Genomic DNA, 26,832 nt, shown 5'->3' on the forward strand with positions numbered 1-26,832 from the left:
AAATTAATTTCAAATAGAAAACGTAAAATCAAATGAAAACAAAAATTTTTTTTTTTTTTTTTTTTTTTTTTTTGAAATCAAAACTACTTCCACTATCAAGCGCGCATGTGATTTTCATATCTGTTCTTTCTCCGTTTCGAATCAATTCGAAGAGTGTGGCATATCGACCTCTCATCTTTAATCTCTATAAAGGGTCCGCGTTTTATTCCAACGGCGCGTTTCTCATTCTCACCCTCTTCTGACTCTATTCCGAACCGACACGGCGGTGCATCGCATGCACGTGCAACTATTTGCTCGACGTCGAGAATACAAAAGTATACACACGTACGCGAACTCGTGTGACCTCCTGCCCCCGGGCTAACACTCACTCTCTCTCTCTCACTCTCTCTCTCTCTCTCTCTTTCTCTCTTTCTCTTTCCACTTCCCTCGTTGACCGACCGCCCTTCGGCATCCCCCTAGAAGCATTCGTTACTCCTCTCCCTTTCCTGCGCCACCCTCGCACTTACCACCCTCCAGGCTTTTCCTCGGAGGTTCATCGATCGCCCCCAATCACCCGCACCTGCCATCTTGCCTCCCTATTCCCCTTCAAGACCACCGAAAGCTTCGATATCTCTTTGATCTGTCTTTTTCTCTCGAGTTTGGCCGCTTATACTATTTTTTTCTTTTTCGTTCTGCGGCTTTTCGGGATTCTCGCTTGGTGCGCGCGCGCGCGATAAAGCTTTCCGAAGTCTTCTTTTGAAGACCGGCTTTCCATCGAAATTAACTTCTGCGATCGGGGATAACACCCCGATGTCGCTCTTGCCTCGTTGTTCTTTGATCTTTGCCGCGAGCTTTCCCTCCGTTTTTGCCTCTTTACACACACAATCGTGCTGAAAGGGGATTGCTCTTTGTCGTTATCATCTTTGCCTTCTCTTCGTCACGATGCTTCTATCGACACATATCGTGATACGAGTTTTCACAGTTTAGGTTGTGAGATCGCTTTTAGAAGGAATCGATCGTAAATATAAAAAGCGCCAATGGAGAAAGCGTCGGTACTGGTCAAACGTTAAACTCAATATATCATATTTATCGATTTAACATCTTAGAATCTTTGAAAAAGTTGCAACTAATTTTTTGTATTCTCTACATTTTAAACTTTGTCGCATTTTTTGTCATAGTTTTTCTTGCTCCAGTAAGTAATTGATTTCCAAATGATATTTTTCTGATCCTTTTTCAATTCTTTATCAGATCCGCTTGTTTCGTTCGATGTTTTCTTTTATATTAGACCTCGACCCTCTGAAAGTCTCTCCAATTCATGAGAAAATTGCATTTAGACACGCATGCCGTTATCTTTGCTTCTCTTTCTGTCCTCGATCCCGTTATTTTCAAGTTCCCTCATTGATTTTCTTCAACTTCGTTGAATTTCCGTTTCTGACGATAATCCCGTCGGGCCTCAATTAGAATCCGCTCTTTCCGCGTGCGGTCGATTCATCTAGCTATTTTCCGATTCCCCTCCGAATCTCCGGAGGATATTAATTTCCGCCCGGCCGCTTGGAAATCGTCCAGGATGATGATGATGAAAGAAAAGGAATTGGGTTGGAATGGAGCACACTGTGAGGGTACGCGAGCTCTTCGGCGCAGCATGAATTTTCAGAGGTCTCGTTACGGCCCTGACCTTTCCGAATACGTCTTCGTGTGCACGTGCATCATATACACACTATGAATATGTAACAGAGAGTATCGGAGGCTCGCTCGCTTTGATTTTGGTTTTCATATCCGCAATGAATGTTTAATTGAATACTGCTATACACGATTAATATTATATTATAGAGATCGTGAGATATATATCTACTTGGTCGCGAAAAAACAATCGCACAAAAACAACAATCACGCAAGGGATGCAGATTTATACACTGTTTTTTTTTTTTTTTTTTTTACAGTAGGCCTTGCATACCTATAAAAGCGCTTGGATTCTAGAATGAGTTTTAGATAATTGTTTGCTTTTGAACTGGATAGATACGAACCAAGTCCAGATCAATGTAGAAACAAGTCAATAGCAGGAATAACGCATTTGCAAAAATTTAATCACGTTTTTGATTTAACCGCTTATACACGCGCTTGTTTATTTTTCATGTAGCCTGTATGCATTTTAATCTTTCTGTTCTATTATCAATATTAGCCGATTGCATAATCGGCTTATATCCAACGTAGTGCAACTTCTACATTGTTTCATTGTTCACGAAGTTTAAGAGAAGATTTTCTCAAAACTTTTGATGGTAATTTTAAATAAAGTAATTAATTTTAATAAAGCACCAAAAAAATATTCCGAGTAAAGTAAATGTTTAACATAACATCTTAAGTCGCGTCGTTTTCGCGAGAACTTTTGTCAGCACTTCTGACATTTCATCCAGATCTTAATTATGCGGAATATGAGAGCAGTACAGCGCGAAAAGTATTCGTGCAGCAGCGAGTCGACGTCACACACGCTATACATGGCCCGCGTCCGTCACGGTGCGCCGGATACGCAATTTTCTAGGTCGGTACGGCGGCCAGGGAAGGTCAGGATTGGTTCAAGTCCAAGCCTTCCAAGTAATAGTCGTCGTGTTCTCGTCTCCGTCGTCGACGGGGCGACCCGCTCGCGCCGTAGTCGGTCTATAATTAGCGGAATATCCGCGCAGCGACCGTGTGAGACGATGACGACGGGGAGGATCAACGGTATCAAGGTATCGCGCTTTCATCTAACTGCGTTCCACGCAGAAATCGAAATATTCAAGACGACGTACGGAGTTGTCGCACGTGAGACGATCAATCGCGCAGATCTCGGGATCGAATGAAAGAACAAACCCACATTTGTCAGTGGCTAAATGACAAAAAATACTGGAACTTAAGTGTCAGCTGCGTAACAATTTATGCAGAGAGAGAGTTAATTTTAATTATAGATATACATTATCGCGCGTCATATAGACGCGTCATCGTAAGATTTAAACTTTGGAAATCGTCGTAGTCAAAGTCGATTCGACTCTTTCTCGAGCATCCTTTCCACTCGTCCAAGACAGTCGATCGATCGCGTGTTGTATCTCGCTCGAGGAACCAGGTCGTCTCGTGTGCACGTCGCATGTAAAATCGCCGAATTCAAAGCAAAATAAAATTCTTTGGTTCACGATCACAATTTCTAGGATCTTACGATCTTTGATAACGGATAATATTAAATAATTAACGATGGTAATATTCACAGAATAACATATCTGTGCGTAAAAAGAAATGAAGTCAAAGATAACCAGCAAATTTTAGAAACAGATAAGCAAAAAAAAAAAGAAAGAAAGGAAAGAACCGAGAATAAACCAAGATGTGGTGTTTCGTCTTTTCCTTTTTCGTTTCGGTCGATTTCTCTCTATCTCTCTCAAATATCTCTACTTTGCGTCTTACTGTTTGCGCGATAAGTGTCGCTCTGATCTTACAGAGTTGAGAGATCCGAGAGAGATAAATGACTAACACACGGATGCTCCCGAAATGACGAAAAGAAAAGAAATTTTCACGGAACACGAGAGAGATGCCGAGAAGTCGCTTTTAAACAAATTTGGATATTGTTTAAGCAAAAAACGGAGTAATATAATAATAATAATTTGAAAAAAAAACAAAAAAGATATTCAAAGTAATTTTCAAGATCTTTAAATAAATGTTTAAAATAAAGGATACAATAGATTTTCAAACATGTTAACTTTTAACATGTCTATAACTCAACTTAAAATCGGTCGTATTGTTGGTGTAGTTTGAATGAATGCGGACGCGCGGAATATAGAAAATGATCATTGTGACACACCTTTTACATTGAAACACGCAGCAAACACGAAGAGTTACATATAGCTACTTCAAATATGAAATACGAAATTGCCGCCGGAAATTTCGCTCGTAACCCAGAAACATCGTAATAATATTCTGTTGCGATGTCTATCACTAACATACATATGCAAAGAATAACGCTGGACGCAACGACAAGTTGTCAGCCGACCACCTAGAATATTTAAAAGATCGGATCTGGCGGATCTCCGCCTACGAAGACAAGAATATTGCACGGTACTAACGAACGAATACATGGACCAAAGCTCAGCATTGTATATCATGTACTTCCTCGATTCCAACTTTGCGTTTAAACTGCCGATTGCGCAAATCGGCACGCAGGACAATGCACACTTGATCTTTTTTTTTTTGTTTTTTTTACAGAAAGGTGACTCGTGAATATAAGTCATTGTTTTATTTCGCAAAATTTTTTACATCAAAATATTGAGATAAATGTATTAGGAAAGCACTATCTCTATTTTTTGATGAGACGAAAGTTGTACTTCATAAACTATTTTGAAGAGCGGAAGTAAGAGCGTAAAAAAATCATAACGTTATATAAAGATATAGACGTTATATAAAGTTTCTAACAAAAGGAAAATATTGCATCATGCTTGGCTCAGTGGAAAACAGTCAAACGCCCAGTGCGCGTCGTTGATCATTAACTTGGCAGAAATAATTATCATAAAATGTGTCTTTTTTTCCGCAGATTTTACTTTATCACGGACAATGCAAGCGGAAAATATATCTACAATTTGATCAGTTTCCGATAATATAGTATGTAGATGTGTACACACACACACATATTATGTAGATATATCTATATTAAATAAATCCATATTCTATATACGCAGTAAAACACACAAATGCTTTAGCATTTTCTGCCATTATTCGAGATTATTATCAAAAAAAGATAATAACTTTTTAATAATTTCTATATTCGGTGCTTCAACATTGTCGCCAATTGATATTGTCGATATAGAATATCGACCCCAAGCGCATTACGGATAACGCTGTTCGATACGCGGCTCGATAGCGCGCGCTTGTGTCATGTTGTACGGGCGCATCGTGCTCGTCGGGTATAGTGGTCCATCAATTTCACGGATCTGGACGTTTACGAGGCGATCGTAAAGCGAACTCGTAATGGGCGCGCACAACTGTGCAGATCGAACGCAAAGGGTTTTACGTAAGCTCATAGTCTTTTGATCGAACCACGTTTTTGTACTGTAATCATAGAAATATATTCAGCGAATTTCAACCGATCAATCAATTTTAATGCTTCTTTTATCGATTTCGCGTAATTTTGTTTTTTTTTACCAGTTTTAGCGATTTAAAATTTAGTTTGCGAGTAACCAAGTTTACGTACGGAGTCCTCTTTGAAAATCTAATCATGTAACAATATTACACTCATAAAAAAACGGCTTGTTTTACTTACAGTATTTAATTTTCGAATTTAAAAAATCAACATCTTTGCGAAATTGTGTGTTCACAAAAGTTGTGTAAATAAACATTGTAAATTTCATTCGCGCGTTTATACGCTTACAAAGAACTTTGGATAAAGTGCTTTTTGATTCTTCTGGTCACAAAAAATCACGGTTCTAAAAAGCTTCTACCTCTTTATAAAAAAAGATTGCATATATAATCGTTCGAACGAGAAAGACACAATCGTGCGATTTTAGTCGACAGGGCTCGTGGACAACATGATTATTTTTTTGGTAAGTTTACGATCGGGTGCCAGACGCCGGCCAGACGAACCACGGGATCGTTTAACATGGATAAATCCGACGCTGGATGTGCGTGTTGAACGAGAAGATGAAGAGATATATACGAATAAGAGAGAGTCGCGTAGATAAATCGGGCGCAGAAAACACACAATATCCGTAAGTGACCGATCTTCCATAAACTCATACATGCGGTACAATTATCTATGCTATACAATAATAACTATTAGTCCTCTCAGAATATCTGTGTTATAGTAATTATTTTTGTTTTTGATAATTAAAAAATTATATTCAAAAGATATTCCAATTTTACAGTTATTATGAAATGTGAATCTTTCTCTTACGTAATTATTATAGTACTGTTAGCGAAATATAAAAACAAGATTGAGACTGCAAGAACGACTAATTAGCATTGCCAATTAGCAATAACACTAGGCAATGTAGAACAAAAATAAGCGGAAACAAAAGCCAAACTTATAAGGCCAATATTCTTCTGCAAACAAAGAGAACTGCACCTTACGCGATCGCAGAGATCCGATTCGCGCTGGGGAGAGGTACATACAAAAGAAACGTCGAGTGAAATGACGAAAACTACTCACGGAAAAAAAAAGAGAAAGAGAGAGAGAGAGAGAGAGAGAGAGCGTGTGTGTGTGTGTGTGTATGTGTATGTAGAGCACTCTACGAGACAGCCGTCGTCGACGTCGCCTGACGTCTCGTCTGACGTCGCCGATTTTTCTTTCCTCTCGCGCGTAACGGCGCCAGAAGAACGAGCAATTTTTCTTCCTCCGACCAATAAACATATTCGCGACGATTTCTCTCGTAGACAACGATTCTTCGTCTCTTCTGCTTTCTCTTTCCGTTTCGTTCACATATTCTCTTACTCTTCCTCGTAGTCTGCGATGTGAGTGATCCTGTCGAGACGATGCGCGTAACGATTGGCGACAGGTGTTTCCCATTTTGCGTGTGTATGAATAAAATATTATAATATATAAAATATTATACATGTATATATATATGTATAATTGGCACAGCCTTTTCAAATATGAGAGATACTAAATTTGTTCGACACACAGAACTTTCGAAAATCGTCTACTTTAATGACGAAATCTTGTTGTTTTTTTTCAAAGAGTTCTACAGTTCCTAGATGGATAATGTTATAAAAAGTTCTGGTCTGTAAAATACTTTTTTTTTTCATCTTTGAAAAAAAGCGGCCAGTACATCACGTCAAGAAAAATCAAAGCTATTTTGTAGCTTTTTCTACAGTTTTCAATAGTTTCTTTTCGAAGAGTTTCGGCCTGTGTTAGAAACCTTTAACTTCGCACCAAAAAGTTCTGCGCTATGAAGCGCAACAAAAGACGCACAATTATTATCACGGACAACAGTCGCGTACAACATTTCGCGTGATTATCTCATGGAAAAAACAGCCGTGCGGCGTAATTCTCGATCTTATTACACTCAGAAAAAGAGATTCGTCGAGAGGAACCATTTCGTTCTTCTTCGCGAACGGAAACGATGATTGGCAACAGCCGGTGACTCCCTGGGGGATCAATGATTTCACTTTGGCCAGCGGGAGCCACGACCTCAACGTCTTGTCTGCCTTCATCAGAGACGATAGGCGACGTCGTTGCCTTCGTGGTCATCAAGCAAAATTTTCACGGACGCTCATCTGTTAGAAGACAATCCTGGATAATGCGACTAGATGGTAGCGTAGCCGGGATCCACGAATCTCGCACGACAGGGGTTCGCGAGGTAAATAAGTTAAAACAGCCCCTTTTTATCGTTCATCAAATGTAATTTGCCGTGACCCGACTCTCTGCGTTCTTTCAAGATCGCTAGTTTTCTTTTCTTCGACATCATCTTGAGTGGACTAATTAACTGAAAGCTACGTAATACGTACGAACCAGGTGGCCGCCCGAAGGTCAGTTATTTGCTGTTTTGTGAACAATATTACACTGAATACAGCGTGATGATGTTATTGCGTTTGAGACACTTCACGGAAGACGAGTGAATCTAAAACGCCGTGCGAAGGTCATAAAAAATTATGGATCGAGTTAATAAACTAATCAAAGAAGACAAAATTTGATAAGTAAATTTAATAAAAATAATAAAAATCAAATCTAGAGAAACTATAAAAGAAACTATAAGCAATAACGACAAACTCGCTTTTGATTGATCGCGGCACAAATTTTATCGAGATACGCGGATATATCAAGTAACGCGCCCTAAAAGCATGCGGGGTGTGCGTGTCGGCTGCACGGTCGAAATTACGGTCCGGTGGAGCGGAATGTAATTACTTTGAGAATGAGGAAACGGGAATGAAAAAATTCAAACTCCGTTTCCATCTTGTTCCCGCCCGATCTTGAGAAGGCGCGTAACGAATCTCGAAAGAATACAAAATCAGGATTATTCCGCATCGTGAGAATATAATTCTCTCCGGATCTATGACCTAGTTAAAGAGTTCTCAGTTTTCAAATTAAAAACAGTTCCGCGAAAAGCAAGATCAAATTATTTATATGTGCATTTATTTTCAAAATTAAATATAGTGACAGAGAAGATTTGCGCGCGCGATACTAGTCAGATACTAGTTTTGAGCACATTTGTACAACATACAATAATTTTTAACACCGCAGTTGTATTTTGTGTGTCTATATAAAAGTAAGTTTGTATTGTATTGTTGTTTGTTATTCAATATTTTACAGTTAGTATATAAATATTTTTTTTATGGATTCTACGAGTGCGCACCTCCCGCGAAGGCAGGTGTTAGACAAATAGATCGCACGGATACGCCGAGACACCTGGCTCCATATGACGCTCTATATATGGCGTGCCGTATATGTACAAAAAAGGGACTTAGTTCGAGAGTCTTCGAAGCGCAATTAGGATGAGAGGTTGTGAATTAATAATTTTTGTACGCGTAGCTCGCGTGTTGTTTACAATTAGCGTGTTGCTCGTAAAAAAAAAAAACGCGACTAAGAGTCGCAAACGTACGTGGAACGATTGATAAATCGTTCCGAAATGACACGTAGATATAGCGACAATAGTGTCATCGTTGCAGATGACAATGAATTTCATCTTTCACAGAAGAACAAATGTCAAACGCTGGCACGTTATTATCGCGCACGTTCTCTTCGTAAGACTGAATAATGTGCAGGAAATGAGAGAGCATCAAGTAACTCAAATCTTTTGATTACTCGAGCTCTGTTTTTTTTTTTTTTTTTTTTTTTTTTTTTTCAAAGATGTTGAATTGTGAAAAGACCAGCGTAATGATGGAAACTGCTTTTTCTTGAAAATGTCAAGGCTATCTCTATTATCTTAAGTGGAACGCTCTACGCGGTTTACCTATTACAAAAATAATAAGAAGATAACGAATATGCATATATACACAATGGAAATAAATGGAAACTGAGCGCACTTTGTGTTCGAAATTATTAATCTAGATTAATGCGTGACTTTTCTAAGCCGAAAACTTTGCAAGACGTGATATATACATCGTATTTCTGCAAAATGTTAACCGGAAAAAAAAAATTTTGCTCTAGTATTTCAACGAATAGGCAAGACGACAATTCCCCGAAGAAAGTAGAAAGAAACGAAGAGATAGAATGGTAGAGGCATGAACTGATATTGCGGCTGAGTTACATCCGAGATTCCGTTGAGTTCACTGGCGCAATGCGGAGTAGCCAGACAACATGGCGCTTCTTTCTCTCCAGACACACACGCACACAGCCACGCACACAATACACACGTCACATAATACGGTTTGTCAAGGGCCACATGGGAGTTAACGTACCGGTGTCTTCCCGTTAGTTTTTTCGTTCTTTTTTCTCGACAAGCGCGCGTGCCTTCTTCTGTTTTTTTTTTTTTTTTTTTTCGGCACGCTCCTGCTATGTGCTTGGGACAGGTGCAAAGTGCCTCGCAGGGAGGATACCCTTCTTGCAATTAGGGATTCGCTTGCCAACTGAGAACCTTACGCGAGAATTGAGTGTTAGCAAAAACTTCTTCTTGTTTATATCGCATTTGATTATTCATAACACGCACAAAACTTAATCTAAACTGTTTTTTTGTTCGAATTTTGCTTTTGAACACACGTCATGTGTGTGTAAAAGTACTAACTCCAACACACATTCTCTATTTAATATCAGCCCTCTAATAATCAGCATGCCTTGAAATTTAAGGCGCTCACAATCAGCGTCGTTTACGCCTTTCCCGAAATGCGGAACTCACAGCACAGCTTAGACAGCCCTTAAGGTTTAACAAAAGATTGGGACGAGCGAGGTATGAAAAGCCCACACCCCGGGGGAGGCAAAAAGCGTGGGTGACAGCCGTCGAGGGTGGAGACAATTTTCGCGCGATTCATCTTCACCCTCGACGGATCGGCAATTTCGGGAGTGAGAGAGGAAGTGAAATCTAGTTTCTCTCTCTCTCTCTCTCTCTCTCTCTCTCTCTTCCCGATACCCTTAAACGGGGCCACCAGAAACCGCCCGAAATCCCGACGGGACTTCGAAGCCCCTTGCGATTCTGACTGCTCGGTAATGAGCATTTCGCTTACCATTTACCAGTTCTTTGTACTCCCCATCAGACGCGTGCCGGCTCGACCAGCATGCGCCTACTCAGAAAGAGCTCTTGCAGAAAGAACGCCATGTGATGTTTATTGGCTTGTTTTTCGGATTTCAATTTGATCGCATTAGCCGCGAATCTGGCGAGATTCTAATAAACAACCATCAGCTAGTATATAAATCAAGAAGATTTATATATTACACAATGAGAATAATACCCCCCTACATTGATTCCACACGACAGACCCATTCGCAAATTGTTGTTGCGGTAGATTTCTCTATGCGAAAAGTTCGTAACTAGGTAAAAAGTAATATCGCGCTGTAAATATTGAGATTTATCCTTCAGGCCTCCGAACTCTTTCCACATTTCTCGATCAAAGTTCGTATATTACATATGTAATTCGCTTAAATTTAGAACACACAAGAGAATATTGTTTGTGCGGAGTAATTTACTTTTGCTAAAAACGCGAGTCAGACATATGACGATCGTAAGGAAGGCATCAATTATTTCGAGCCTGATCTCGTGTATTATTCACAAAACGACTCGCGATTTCCGACGTTCTCGAAAGGCTCGTCGATTGTCCTCGATCAAACGTAGTGATAGAAATGATGACTGGCAGATATGTCGGTCGATGAATGTGCTTACGAATTTTAATGCGATTAGCACATAGACACACGCGTATTTTAATATACACTTATGTATATATGTGTAGCTAGCAACTCTACTGAAAAAAAGTCTCGTCAATTTTTTTAATTTGTAAGAATTTCTCATATATTTAAAAAACGTCTAAACAATCGTGAATATATAAATCTATATTAGTTTTTAGATGTTTTCATACTTTTTTAAATAGCGCCAAGTGATAAATTGCCAAATGTCTCAGAATGTACGAAAGAGTTGAAAAAATACTGTAAAAATATTTCTGATAAAAACAGACTTTTTATGATTTTTTATGAGTATGATAAATAATTATTAATATAAACATATTTGAAACACAAATAACTAGAAACTTGCAATCAATCCACAGCCGAAGTCAAACCTTCGTATCTTATCTAGCGTTTAAATATGATGAGAGCGGAGAAACGGAAGTGATTAAATTCAAATTTACGAAAGTGCAGCTCTTCGCACATATTTCACTTCCCTCTAAGTCCAGGGTATATATAACCCACAATGAGACGACCATCCCTCTGATGATCGACCTTCCTTATCGATCGACCCTTTGCACCCCTTTTGCCGAAAGCTGTACATTCGAAAGGAGAATGACTGTCGATACTACGCTTTTGTTGCACGGATTTGCGACTTAATGCACCCTGATTTCCTTATTGCGCTTCCTGCGAACGCAGACGTGCCGACAAAATGGAAAGCTGAGTCACGAAACATCGCGAGAGAATAGGTGAAGGATTGCCTGAGAAGAAAGCCCCTTGCTTTTATAATATTGATACATTTTATAAAGTGTTACATAGTTTTCTGGACTAAAGGATTTATAAAAAAAAAAACGTTGTTATTTAATAAACGTCGTTTCGTGCAAATTTCTCATAAACATGTGCATATGAAATTAAGTATATTTTTAGATTTATTAATGTTTTTTACATTGATCAACGTGCTCTCGTGCGTTTGTCTGAGCTGTATTACTCCAGAACGCTTTATCTAAAAATATCTATTTTTATAAAAAAATAGGCTCTCGTGCATTGTGCTTTCGTGCAAGGCTATCGATAAAATCAGCTCGTAAAAACATTTGACTTTGAAAATACGGATATTATATATTCTAGATTTTATGTGTGTTTCAAGCAAGTCTCGAACGGATGATGTATCTTTGAGAAATTTTTTTTTTTTTTTTTTATTCTATAAACAACAATTTCAACAATTACCTAAACAAGCTTTAAGCGCACAAAGAAGAGAACATTATCATAAATCTCTGGTATAAAAAATAATTTTTATACCGTTGTTATTGATCTCACAGCTATCCCACACTTACACTCAGTCTTCCTTTATTCGTTTATTCTTTCTCTTCCGTATTCTCCTCCGACTGGCGCCTGTTCCAGTCGGGCAATTCTGTTCTACTTTGGCGTTGTTCTAGACGCACGAGAATGTTATTACCCTTTTTTTTTGTTTTTACAATGAGCTATATTTTCTTCTAGCGAAAGGACGCAAGGAATTTGCGAGACTGGAAATGGAACGATTATTCGTATCATGTCCGCTTATTTTACAGAATGAGGTATTACACAACGGCTGCAGCAAGTTCATGATAGAGAATCTTCTTCTACTTAAAAACAATATCGTAGTAAATAACAGTGAAATTTAATTTTCTTTTTTATTAAAATGTTTTACACACGATCGAAAATCGACATCCGAAAATGGACAGTTACTGCAAAACCAGCAAACTTAATTGGTTTGTACATTGCAAAACAAACAATCTTTATTTCAATTGTTAAAAAATCGGTACTTTTTTTTTACTGCTCTGGGACAGTGCCATATATATTTGTTGTGCAAAACAATTTTTCGGTAATTCCCAGAGGAAAACGTGCGAGTAAAATGTTGCAATAACCCCTTATATATATATTGATTAAAGAAAATATACATTAGCAAAGGAGAAATCGGGAGAGATAAACTTTACAGAGCAGTTTACTCAGTGGAAGTATCTTCTATAGTATACGCGATTAAATGAGTGTAGTGGTTCATGCGTAAGCGGCGCCGAGGCGTCGAGACGCTGCGCGACTGATCGGTTGATGCCTCGGGCATTCGCTATAAAATCCTTCCTTCCGCTGATGTCTACTCAAGTTGCAATTAGTTATCTCAAATACAAAAATCACATTGATTAAACGTCGCTTAGATCGCGAATAACAACAACGGTGATTTTATACATTTAATTACTTTCTCAGTTTGTGCGTGTGATTGCAAAATGCTATTTGAAAAAAAAAAAAAAAAAAAAATTACGTGCAAATCACTTTTCTTCCTAACATTATAATACAATTGTATTATCCAGTTCCCGTCGAGCACGCCCCTCAGCAATAACGCAATGACAATAGTTTTGACTCACGTGCCATTCCCATTGTGCCTCGAGACACTCGCATAAAGCGTAACGTTAGTTTCATTGCTAATGACACGTGCTTGAAAATTTACGATATCGTTACCAGATCCGCGACAGGAGCGAAACCAGCAATAGCGGCAACCAATTACAACGTCGCATGCACCTGACGCGCCGAGTTATGGATCGTTACGATTCGTCAAACCGACGACGACTCCATCCAGCCTGATCTCGACAGACCACGATATATATTATGAACTGGTTTCCTCCTATAAAACACCCCACTCCGGGAACGGCGACAAAAAAAATTCAATAGGAGCAAACTCGGGGGTTTCCCTCCCGTTAACTGATCCTTAAAGGGGAAATGCGCGAGGATTGGTTCTTTCAATAACAAATTCAATAAACAAAAAATTATAAATTAAATATATATTTCAAGAATATCTTAAATAAAAGTTATCAATTATAAATAATTTATAAATTGTACAGAACTATTTTTTCGATAAAACGTTCAGTCGAAACAAATATCTGCTGTGCAATTAGGAGAGATCTTATCGCGCGACGAGATTACGTATCAATTGATCTGAGAAAATCTGCGAATTGATCAGAGATCGTGCAACAATGACGACGACGACGACGACGACGCCGCGCGAGATATTTACATCACCAAGATACACGACAGCGTTTCTCACGCGTTTCGTGGCGAATCATCATTTTGGAAACACGTCACGCGGAGTCTGTCTCGGTGTCTCGCCTCGTAAAACAGTGTCGTTGCGGCCGACTTACGACTTGTCGCAAAAATAGTAGTCGGTTCGTAAAGGCTTCGTGAATTTCGTTGCCCGTGAAACACGGGCTCTATCCTCGAATCCTTTCTCTCTTCCTCTTTTTTGTCACTCCGAAAGACTGACGCCTTTAACCCTTCATTAGCTTCATGTAGCAAGCTCATTCTTTGCAGTAGTGAACTGCGGCTTTTAATACTCACGCCTGAGTGACAGCGTTATTTCGGGAATGGAGCACAAAACGCGTCTCTTGTGTAGCTCGCGCTATTCTCTTTAAACGGGAATGTATTTTTACAGACGAGTCGCCACAAGTATGTTATACAATCAGGCGGTATGTTTGTACGTACTGATTTTTATCGCTATTACATTGTTGTGCACATTCTACTATTTCAATATTCAAATTGGAAATGGAAGAAAGATGTAAGACGGGGGGGGGGGGGGTAATTTAATTTAGATTTTCTCTAAAATATTGTGAGAAACGATATAAGGGGCTCTTGGTTACCCTTTTAATTAAGCGAGGATTAAAGGGATCGTTCCGGTGATTTATGAGATATCTTTTATGTTTCTGAACTGATCTTCTTGTTCAATTTGGAAAATTTTGAATATCAACAACACGTATAATATTTATTTTACTGAATGTTGATGTTTACTCGCAAACTTTTTTACTATCTTGAAAAATTGTATCAATTCGACGGAATAACGGATATAATGATCCTCGAATGTGCGACATTATTCGCTAATGCTTTTGTCAATAATGAGAAATAGCTGATATATCAAATGTATCATTAAATATTTCTAGCTCATCGATGAGCAGCTCGGACTAATAGCGTTGCATGGGATAGTTTTGCGACAGAACGGAAATGATCGATAGAATCGCGTTTTGTGATTGGCGCATTAATATTTTACGCATGAAAAACCGATACGAGACGAAATTAACGCGAGTTGCAATTTGAAAGCTGTTCAACTCAATGAGTTATTTCATATTTAATTGCTGACTGAATATAATCCGATAAATATAATAATTTTATAGCATTTAAACAGTGTTACTACACTTTTTTCCAAATAAGAAATAATTTCAGTAATTTTTAATAATTTTATGAAAATATAGCTTCGATACTTGTGTGTACGAACAAAAACAATGTTTTATTACAATCAGGTGTAAAACTAGATAAAAAAAAAAAAAGACAAATCGTGTCGCGCAAATTCTTGTAATGTTGTGGAGCAACCAATCGAGCGAGACAAGCGAAAAGAGAGACAGAGATCAGCGGCGGCACCTCCATTAAGAATAGAACACTGCGCGGATTTAGATATCCTCGCGTCGCAGTCTCTCGCGGCACCTGCGCGACTGACTGCAAGAGCGTGGAAAATATAGTCTACACATTTTGACAAACGAATTCCGGTGAAGAGCAAATATTTACGAGGCGCGTTAACTCTTAACGTTATCATTCGCGATAAAAACATAACATTATATAGTGCCTCATTACTCCGTGTAATCATCCAATTACGCTGTTATCAGCGTACACTTATCTTTGCGACCTAAAACAATATTACGTAAATAGTTTGAACCTTTTGCTTTCATGATAACAGGCTGTTTTTTTGTTTCTTTTTCTTTTTTCTTCAGATGTTTCTTTCACAAGACTCATACTGTAGAAATGAAAATAATATATTTAATTGAGACATCGACGATTGTTACAAAATTAAAGTGCACTAGGTCCTAGAAATAATTTGTATATTTTGTAAAAGTATATTCTTTCTACTCTATGCCGCTCAGCGTGATAGACGTATGTCATGTTTGTGTATTTCTACATACTAGATATATGTATATGCACTTTACTGTATGTGTGTGTGTATATATTCATATATATATATATTCATATATATAAATATTCATATATATATATTCATATATATATATTCATATATATATATATATACATATTATATAAGATAAATGTGACAGATTTCTCAGCTGTTGAAATATTGAGTATCAGACAAGCATAGATAAGGTTATGCCAAGTTATACCTGCATGCATAATATTGTGTGGTTTCTTCTTGGAATGCACATGTAACATGTCCTTCCATTTGTAACATGTCCTAAGAATCCCATCACGTTTCTTATTTATTCTATAAATTGCGAAAACTTTTTATTTTTCTTCATTCTTGCCAGAATTCTGTCTTAACATGCGACAAAAAAAAATACTGCGAGAAAAAAGATCTACTCTTTCTAGCATTAAGCGATTAGACTTATAGAGCTCCCCGACCTTGACCCTTGTTTGATGATCGACGAGCACGCGCAAGGTGACGGTTATGCCATGCCGGTGAAATTCGACGATCCACCGCCTGGAAAATCGAACGACGGATGTCGCACGATTCGTATGCGAAACCAGACGTTGCTTTTTCATGCTGACATCTGCGAAACGCCATATAACGACCGATCGGGCGATTTTGTGCCGCACAATCGAAAAATCCCTGATGTCTCAAGACAGTCGATCATGAATCACCTCAATATCAGCAAAGGCCAGATTTTGCGGCAATCAATTTGCCGGTTCGTCGATAAAAGACACACAGCATGTGTATCATTGATGTTACGAGATAGTTGGAAGACAGAATGAGGTCGTGAAAACAGTGGACGAGGAGAGTTTAGATCGGGACTCACTTTTCTTATTCGACTATTTAATCTGTTCTACATAAAGCGTAAGCACATTGATACGCATCTTTCATTTTTGTAACTATAGTCGCATCGGGACAGACATTTAAAAACTGAGAACTCGGATGTTGAAGAGAAGTAAATACTCGCTCTAAATACTTGTTATAAAATTTATCTGAATAAAACGGAACATTTCTGTCTCATTACTAGAACTTCTTCAGTCGTTCAATCGTAACAGCATAAAAGCGATAATAATTACAAAATGCTGTTACGTGCGCATATTTGATAAATAGTCGAGTAATATGTGTCGAGCTCGGGAGAAATTAAATGTGTGTGTATTCGACAAAATTTATCGACGCGGTATCTCCGTCCCGCCGTTTCCGGGGGCTTCCGGGAGCTGCGACTCCCTTGAGGAGCCGATCACGAGACTTTTGCCAAGGGGAATCCGAGGTCGCGAAGAAACGGAAGGTGTCGATCGATGAGTTGTACGAGGACGGGTTGGTTTCCATGCGGCTTGACCGTCGTGTGGAGTATCGATTCGAGTGGGCAAACAGTCTCTGGCATTCGGTACCGCTTCGCTTCACCGTCGCTCGTGAATGAAACGCATAACATGCGACGATTAGCCGGTGCGATTTAACTTTTCAATGTGAAATGACGCGACCGACGATCAAGATATAAATTCGTTCACAACATGTTTTTTTTTTTTTTTTTTTTCAGAAAAAAAGAACAGGATCGTAAGATTTTAACTCGATTATCAGCACGACGACATTAAACTGATGGACAAAAAATATGTTCGCTGCTGCTTTTTTTAATCGACTAAATAAAAACATCAATTCCTGCTGATTCAAGAACCTCGTTAGAACTCAAACTTTAATATAAGTGCAAGATTGTTGCACGATCGTCGAAGTGCAACAAGATATTGTCGCTCAACTATTGCACTTATCGACATAAAATTGCGGCAGAGTGACTCTGAATGCCAGAAAATGTAAACGCGGTGACACAAATGAATGCCAGTGAGACAGCATGTGTCACACAAGTCTCTCTTTCTCTCTCTCTCTCTTTCTCTCTCGCGCGCGCGCGAATTTGACGAAGAATGCCGCGTACGGTTCGATACTGGGCGTCGCGACGCCCGGCAGTCTGCCACTATTCCGTTCCATCTCGTCCGACGTGTTAAAGGCGTTTTCTATCGCCGGCAATAAGAAATCTCTTATGTATCTAGATACACACGTTTGTCTGTCAAGCATATATTGGCAGTTTTGAACAGAGGTTAGCGACTACATTAATTTGTCAAAAAGATTTAGCCCGATTATGACACTATCAAAGTACTTGCAATATGAGAAAACGATATTTCTGTCGTGCATAAAACAGGAGAATAGAAGCGGGCAAAGGAAGTTTATAAGGCTTCCTTTTGCGCATATATTACGTAATTAAAAGGAAACCGACTTGCTGTTCGTAAACTCACACGAACTCTGCTCGAAACTAATTAACGTTCAAGTTTCGTGGCGTATTCGCGAATAATTACGATAATCATCGATGATGCAATTCAATCCGTTTTGCGATAATTAGAAGCGCTTGTGTTAATACCCATTGTGTAAAAAATGTGTAAAAATTTACATCAAAAATATAAATAATATATCACATTAACAGTGTACTATAAAAATAGTGTAATATAAAAACTGTCAACTTTATACACGATTTATATATAAATAATAGTATATTACATTTCGTAAATTTATAACGTTAAAACAAATTACGTATATTACAATATTTTCTTCTAGTTTGACGTAATAGAATTTTTGTAGTGCGGCGTCAAATGTGTAATGTACGATTGTATAAAATACAAAGAATAAGATAAAATAAATTGAGTTTTATAAATTCACAACCTTCAAAATAATCGATATAAATCTGATGCTTTCTTATATAGCGCAAACTAAAAATATCATTTCTAAAATTTCGGTGATTGCGATTGAGCAAATCGCACTCTTGGACGCACACTTTCCCGTTGGCAAGCGACACTAGCCAACGCCGTTTAAGCGGTGATTTATTCATTAACTCTTCGCGGCTCACCTGCTACGTTTGCTGAGATAATATCAGCAAACGTAGCCGATTGAAAGTTCTCGCTGCCACTTTATGACAATTTTGGTTTGTTACTCTTTATTAAAATATTTATTAATAATATATCTTTAGAATATTTATTATATTACCAATCATATTAATTGTTATTGATTTTCCAAGACATTTTCTAAAAAATAGATTTATCTATAACAGCGAGTTTTGTTTTACAATTTACTTTTCAATTGCGATGTTAAATTAAAAATCTAGCTTTGATTGATTTTTTATACTGAAATAAATAATGTGATCTTCAATGAACACACGTCAGACTTTTACTTCAGTGGGTTTACCCCAATTATCTGTCAAAAGAACAAATTTTCGTAACGAGTGTATGTGTGTCTCGCGTAACGTCAAGGGTTGTCGTTCGTCGCAAAAAAAGTAACTATCTCAATCGAGGGCGCTGTTCGTCAGACGGACGGCGAACTATTTTTCGGGATTTCAATCATTATCAACACGAAGTCGACACGTCAGAAACGAAATGGATTTTTTACGTATACATACACATAAAGAGATGGTATATAGATGCGATAGATAAAACAGGCTGTTTACGGGCGCGGACGGCTTCGCGGAAGGGGTTGAAGGCTTCATGGAACGGGGAAAAGCGCGGAAACGCCGATAACGAGCGCCGACTACGAACTGCCGATCAATACCGTTGTTTCTAGAAGTCTTTTGGTCCTTTCCGATTTGATCCGATCCGAGAAAGAAGAATTCGTTGTACCTTTGAAATCTCATGGTTATCCCACTGGAAAAAACTGTTTCTTCGCTGACAAGTGTAATCGGATACGAAATTGAAAGAGGGAAAAATGGAGCGCGATAATTGTTTGGCGAACGAAACAAATTCGAAATCCTTTCGAATTGCGAAGATAGTCTCACGCATTTTCGAGCGAGAAAAGCGTGGATGGAATTGTTTATTGATTAACATAGCGTAAACGAGAGAAGGTTAAAAATAATACAGACTAATTTTGCTCTAATTTATATCTTTATCACTTTATCTCTGATAAGAAAAAAAATCTATAAAAAATAAAACTAAGTTGATCGATTGTTTTGTCTTCATATATAGTCTCCGAATTTTATTATAGTTTTTCCATTCTTAATTACATCAAGTATAATAAAAAAAAAAACACACACACACACACAAGATGATTGTATAGAATTAAAACGGATGCGTAAAATAAAACTTGTTTTCAGTGTCTGGAACGACGAAAAAGAAAGAGGAAGAGACGGCAGTATCTTCGGTCACGGAAGAAACTACCGTGATCCTGGGCAGGAAGATCGGAACAGGAAGCGAGTATAGAGGAAGTATAGACCTATTGGCGGCCCTGCAGTTGCACAATACCACTTACAATGGCGTTAAACAAGTGCCGGGGGGTCTGTATAGACTAAAACCAACCTACAATCTTGACGGTGAGTCATTTTCGGCCGTTCGCCTTTCGCCAGAGACATTTTCGAGACCTTTAAGTGTATTAAGGCACGTTTTTGCAGTTACGTCTATATAGCTTTTTTTATTACATAACGAAAAATAAAAGTGTTTCATTTGATTCATTGTTCCTTCGAGGAAGAGGATATAGGTTGCGCTATAAATCGTACACAGAGAACTGCCACTTTTATAATGCTCTCTTAACCCGAATAGTCTCTTAATTTGCATATCGTCCGGTCGTTTCTTTACACGATCGATCTTCTTCCCGCTTCTGTAACACACACGTGATGTAATTATCGCATCTCGATAAAGACGATGGATCGTCGCGTATCGCTTACGAAATAAGTACGACAAAAAAATTAATTCTATTTTTAAAACAATAAACAATAGAATTACATTTTTGGGGTAAGTAATACTCTTCAATCACTTCGACAAATCAAACAACAACAATTACATCAACTATAATAATGATTGAACATAATTTTTTTTTTTTTCTACATCAAGTAATATTAATTGGTCTTTAATTTATTCATATCGCGCTTTGCCAAATTTTACACTTGATGCACGTGGCACATAATACACTTCCTGAAATCGATCGCGTTCGAAGGAGTTAAATGACGTTCTTGTTAAATGGACGACCCTTCCCGCGTTGACGTACGCGGCGCGTCTATTCAACCCCCGTAACACGGTGTATCCAATTATACATCCCTCTCTCGTTCGGTGGTGTACGAGCCACGTGGATGTGTGGGCGATAGTGTAACAGCCGCGGAAAGCGAACCTGAAGAAGAGAGAGAGACGGGTTGAAGTTGGGCAGTCGGGGTTTCCCCGAAAGAAATTTCAATTACACTGACGCCCTTCCTCAGGCTGCACCCTCGAGAACGCTTTCGTGAAAGTTAGGCAAAAGCTCTTCGTGGTTCGCGAACATCGAAAATACAAGAGGGATCTCATTTTTGTTTCTTTTTATTGTTGTTGCGAGTCCTTGACGTTCCTCCGTCGCCTTTCTCCTTTCAATCTCGCGCGCACATTCTCTCCCGCCCCTGTTAGAGGGATGCAAGATGTAATTGTAATGTAGTGTCTCTTCTGTGTCTACACAGCAAATGTTTGCTTTAATCCCGTCGTGTTCTCGCCAGCTGACTCGTCGAGAGAAGAGACGAGAACGAATGACGAAATGTTTACATCTTTCAGGAGAACGATACTTGAAACCTTCAACTAATGAACGTTTGCAAGTTGATACGATGGTATAGAGATATAAAAAAAATAGAAATTAAAAAAAAGTAAGAGCAATTTTTGTTATTTCTCTGCAGTTAAAATTATTTCGCACTTTGAGGCACAAAAATTGAATATATATATACCACGAAATAAAAAAAGGAATTGGATCAACGATCGCAGTAAGGAGATTGTATTTAATTTTTAAGCGAGTTATATATAAAGTTGTGTGACAACTAACTCCCCTGTCTTCTCTATCTAGTTTAATCAAAAAATTTATATTCCACGGAGAAAGTCCATTCATGTTTCATCTGTTAAGGACAAATCGATAGCGATGAAATATTTATCTACTTTGGCCCGTTCCCTCTAACGTTCCCTCTATCTTCCGCTCCAACCTCTATCTGCCGCTTTATATAATCACCCGTTCCATTTCGATCGTTCTGGATGGCCATACAAAGAAGAGAGAAACTTCTTTAGGGATTAGATTTATCTCGTATGAATCGCGCCGGATCCTAACAAGAGCACCCGCCGTAGGACAAAGGACAACAATGATATACAGCGACACGTGTCAGAATTTTCGCCGAAAATGGAAATTAGGATCAAGCAACCCTCTTTGTATTTAGATAAGGGATAGTGTGTACGCAATCTCTGAGGATTTCTCAAAAACGTTCTTCTCGTCGAAATGTGTGTTCACATTCTATTTTTATCTCCCTACAGTTTGTTGAGAATCTAATTAATTATTCTGTGTGATATATTTTTTTCAATAAAAGAGAACGTAATTTTTTTATCACCAATAAATAATTCTTTTTGGTGCTTGCTTAACTTTCATGATAATACGATATATAGACGTTGATTGAATCGTTTCGTGAATTATTTACGATCGCATGACAAATTAAACAGATCGATATACACGCGAGTTTTACCTTATGTTGCGGTTGGTCAATATAATCTGTTACATCTATTATCAATTGCTTGTAACTTTTATGACATGTCTCGACTCGCGAAACACACACGCACAAACGATGTATCGTTTTATGCTGGAAATGAAAATTTCGAAGGTTTATGATTAATAACAAACAGACGTTCTCTTTTTTTTTTGTTTTTTTTTTTATTAGCGGCACGCTAATAGATAAAAAAAAAAAGTACATAAACCTTAAACTATCCCACCGGAAGTGATTGTTTTTCCGCTGTTCTTGAAGAGAAACTGTAGCCTAGACTTCATCTGGCGAAAACAAAATTTCACGGTCAAATTATGGTTTCTGCTCGCGTCAGCTTAAGGGTTGCTCGCTCGTGCGTGCTACTTCGCGCGGAACAATTTTCTTCGAGACGAGCGAGCAGCGCCCGGTATTATAGGGGTGTTTTGCCGACCGGCCAACCTTTCTCGCCCGCAGTTGCCGGTGCTATTGCATTATAATTAAGCGTGCGCGTACGTAATTGCTCGACGACGTCGTAGCCGCCGATCGACGACCGTCGTCGGTCGGTCGGTCGGTTTGTCGTCGTTGGTGGCGAGACTCACGCGTCGGAGTACCGACGTTTTATTATCGCTCAGGTGTCCGGTTACTCCATGCGCGCACCGGCGGTACATCTGAAATTTGAGGCGCACTTTGCGAGAAGCCAGAACGCTGCATTTTGCACGCAGCAGCTATGTAATAATGGTATACTTTATTTTTTGGGACAATTTTTTTCCCTTAAAAAACACTAAGCACGGATGTGTCAAATTGAATTGAAGAAAAGTAGTGGAAATATGGAACTGTATTGCGCTAGAGCCGCTGGATTTCTCATTTGCACTTGACACGTTACGCGCGGGTGTCGCGCTTTAATGAGGATAATATTGGAGCCGCGACAGACGGGCAGCAAGATTGTCGATTGCAGCGGCCTACGATAGTGGTGGTGTAATTTGCCAAATGGCCATATTAATCTGTCTAATGGATAGCTACTCAGACAAGCAGCAACCATTTGGACGCGATGTGTTAATTGAATATGCACAAAGTACGTATAAGCTATAATTGATACGCGCATCGCGAGCGCTTCGACAAAGGGGAGAGCGATTTGTACCCGCCACACGAAAAAGAGAATATCTGGTTGATTGCACATTGTCTTTTCTAGAAATATTTCATTCAGATAAAATATTAACGTTTGTATTGTTTAATTATTATAGTTTAGCTCTTAATTGGTGATCGACTATTATAGCAGTTGATCACCAAAAAAGCACAAGAAAAATCGAAACGTGTAAATACGTTCTAAATATACTTTCGCGAATAGCAAGCGCTGGGTAGCTACGAACAATTGAATTTTTGCGTCGATACGGTTACGTAACGTGCGCACGAATACGAGCGAATGCTCTCCAAAAATTCGAGGTAGCCTACATCGCTGTGTTTTAATCTTCTTCATCTAAGTCGATAGTAATGTAAAGTAACATTCTCTCTCAACAAAAATTCTGGCATTAAATACGAACGCACAAAAATTGCTCAAATATAACTTTGCAAGAAACTATACTTGCGCTCAAAACGATTATTGTACTATTAAATTTAATATTTCTCCAGATTGTGAAGCGTTTCGGCTTTCCTTGCCGATAATATCGCTATAAATAATAGTCGTTTGTCGTATGTGTGCTTTAAACGTTCGTGGCAGACGTTTTCCGGAAACGTTTCAACCTTACCTGGAAGCGACCGGGTTAAAAATTCAAATCAGCTCTATCGATTTCGAGCACACGTCATGCAACAAAATTCTTATATATACTTGCTAAATCCTGCATAGTCAACATCTTCCGTATATATAAATAACTAATGTATGAAAAATGTCTTGCCGCACCGATCACTGTACTTTACTACTTCCAGACTTCGAGAGGGAGCTCCGATTGAACGAGGAAACTTTCAAACGGGCAATTGCGCTACTCCGGCGGGTTCCGGAATTTACTATAACAGCCACGCTACGCCAGAATAAGATGAGCGCCGGAACGATCGTCGCCTTTTCCCACGGAAACAATAGGTACACAAACAAGATTTTTCCCCATATCACTTACGTCCTTTGCCGAGATATCAGATCTGTGAGCTGTGATCTATTTATTTCTTTTCGTTTTTGAAATGTTTTATTTGATAAAATAAATGACATACTTCTTTATTTCGTGGCATCATTCCGCTCTAATATGTGCATCGCGATGATTACACTGTCGTATCAGCTTTACAATTTGAATAATGATGTCTTGCGTTACTCAGCGAATGCAACTGGGGTAACAAATTTATTACACGCTCGTCACTCGACAATGAAATATTATCAAAATAAATTGAAAATTTTAAATTATAAAATATTTTGCGAAATATATCTATGTTTTTGCACATCTTGTGTGAATAAAACTGATTTTATAATTTTTGCGCTTCTGCCAGATACTTGGAGCTGCAGAGCAGCAGCCGCAAGAACGAATTTCGATTTCATTATGTATCACGTCGCGACGGAAAAGTGTACGTCGAGACATTTCCCTTTCATCTGAACGATGGCGACTGGCACAGGGTCGCCCTAAGTGTAAGCGGCTCGCAGGTCGAGCTGCTGGTCGACTGCCATCCTCTGTACAGGCGACTGCTAAAGGGTCCACCCGATACCAACTTTACTCTGCCGCAGCTCGAACTTTGGGTCGGACAGAGATACATCAAGCATTCTCCTTTCAGGGTAAATCCGCACAATTTATTGACACAATCAAAGTTTATTAAATCTTTTTTATAATAAATGTTAATTATATCATGTGTTCAAATATTGATTTTGTCACTTTTAATTTTATTCCGTGATATGATTTTTGCGCTACAGGGTGATTTGCAGGAAGTTCAATTAATAGCAGGACCACATGGTTATCTTATCCAGTGCCCTCAACTCGACTCGTCCTGTCCCACATGCGGTCAATTTTCAATATTACAGAATACCGTGGAACAACTAATGTACAATCTCAACGAGTTGACTCGTAGGGTAAGTCATTTGAATGCCATTTACAATTTTTTGTGTCTGAGCGCAAGATATTTTTTTTTACAGAAACTCTTTTTAGAATAGAACTTACACAGTTCTTAAAGAAAGAAAATAATCTCTACCGCAAATCTTCGTTTCTCGGACAAAAATATATTGATGTTTGCTGACAGACATCATTCCTTTCAGCTAGCTGTTGCAGAGGGCAGGATAAGCAAAGTGGAGGAGTGCGAGTGCCAAAAGTCCTGTAGAGTGAATGGTACCGTCCACGAGGATGGCGCAACCTGGTTGAAGGATTGCCAAGAATGTTCCTGCGTGCACGGTGAGATCGAATGCAGGCCGATGTCCTGCAGCCCGGCCGACTGCAAGAATCCTACCATTCCTGAGGGAAAGTGTTGCCCGGTTTGTCTCAGTAAGTAACAATTCTACATTTTTTCACTTTCTTTCATCACTTTCTTTCTCTTTTTCATCTGAGACGTATGTTTTTTCTTTCAATATTTAATAAAAAAAATTATCTTAATTTTGAAATTATAATAATTCGAAAGTAATGTGATAAAATGTGTAACGGACGTGTTTCAAAATATCTTTGTTTTGTTTTTGTTTTGTAACTTGTAACAATTTACAAATTATTCATGTCTCATTAAGAAATTCTATCGAACATTTTAGTTACGACATTATCTTCCCGTAAATTCAATCTTTTGCTTTCGAGCACGCAATTAGCTGATTAGTGGGCGTAGTAGCGTGTTTTACTTCTGTCACATACCTCACGTTATTTATCTCGTTATTCATGTTTTTAGAGCAATGCTTTATGGACGGCGCAAGCAGAATATACGATCATGGAGAAAAGATGACGCCGAAGCGCTGCATCGAGTGCACATGCCATGACGGTAATTTCAAATGTCTGAGATTCACCGACAGCAAGTGTCCACCACTGCCGTGTCCGCCCAGCGAGCAAATTAGCGTGGCGGATGAATGCTGCAAGTTTTGTCCAGGTAAGATTCGCAAAGAACAATACATACAAATTCCGAATTGGAAAATAACAAGTTTCTGACATTTGCGCCCGAAAATATTGAAATTCAGAATTTTAATGCGGGACGAAAAAGAAAGAGAGAGAGAGAGAGAGAGAGAGAGAGAGAGAGAGAGAGAGAGAGAGAGACATAATAAGTCTGAAAGAATGGCAAGCATGTGAAAACGTAACAGAACTTTGCGAGCGCAAGAGCGGGAGTGTTCGCATAGCTCACGCATCATTAACTTTAAATAACCCTCCGCATGGAATTTCTTTGCCAGCTAACGCTTCAAGCGCCTCCTTCTTTTTTCTGTTTACCTTGAATCAATACATACAAACTATCAGTAAAAAAAAAAAAGCAAATGCTCCGTGTATAAATCACAAAGGAGAATGCAGCGACATAACAGAAGCGTAATAATTATTACAATTATAATGCGATTCAAAAAATTATTAAAATACGTAACAATACATATATTTATTTCGTTCGTATGATACATATTTATTTGAGTTAACATATTTATTTAAGTATAAAATAGAGAAAATGTTTCTAAGTTCTATACGAGGTTGCTCTTTTACACTTTTTAAGTATAATTACAATTTCTTAATT

The 26,832-nt window shown here is 38.5% G+C and overlaps 1 protein-coding gene across 3 annotated transcripts in view; it reads left to right on the forward strand.

Moving 5' to 3' along the window:
* LOC109851630 (protein kinase C-binding protein NELL1-like) overlaps positions 1 to 26,832 on the forward strand; it is a 45,444-nt gene that overhangs the window by 9,426 nt on the left and 9,186 nt on the right. For 2 of the 3 annotated variants that reach the window (XM_020421886.1, XM_020421885.1), the window contains exons 1-5: positions 24,129 to 24,259; positions 24,655 to 24,934; positions 25,070 to 25,225; positions 25,409 to 25,631; positions 26,017 to 26,211. In XM_020421886.1, the coding sequence (XP_020277475.1) occupies positions 24,216 to 24,259; positions 24,655 to 24,934; positions 25,070 to 25,225; positions 25,409 to 25,631; positions 26,017 to 26,211 (898 nt within the window). In that variant the 5' untranslated portion in view covers positions 24,129 to 24,215. Of the gene's footprint in view, positions 1 to 19,836; positions 20,053 to 24,108; positions 24,260 to 24,654; positions 24,935 to 25,069; positions 25,226 to 25,408; positions 25,632 to 26,016; positions 26,212 to 26,832 lie in introns of those variants that run through there. The other variant, XM_020421884.1, reaches the window with a different exon arrangement.

This window comes from Pseudomyrmex gracilis, unplaced genomic scaffold, assembly GCF_002006095.1.
Source record: "Pseudomyrmex gracilis isolate BER0280 unplaced genomic scaffold, ASM200609v1 scaffold_18, whole genome shotgun sequence".
Taxonomy (NCBI): Eukaryota; Metazoa; Arthropoda; class Insecta; order Hymenoptera; family Formicidae; genus Pseudomyrmex; species Pseudomyrmex gracilis.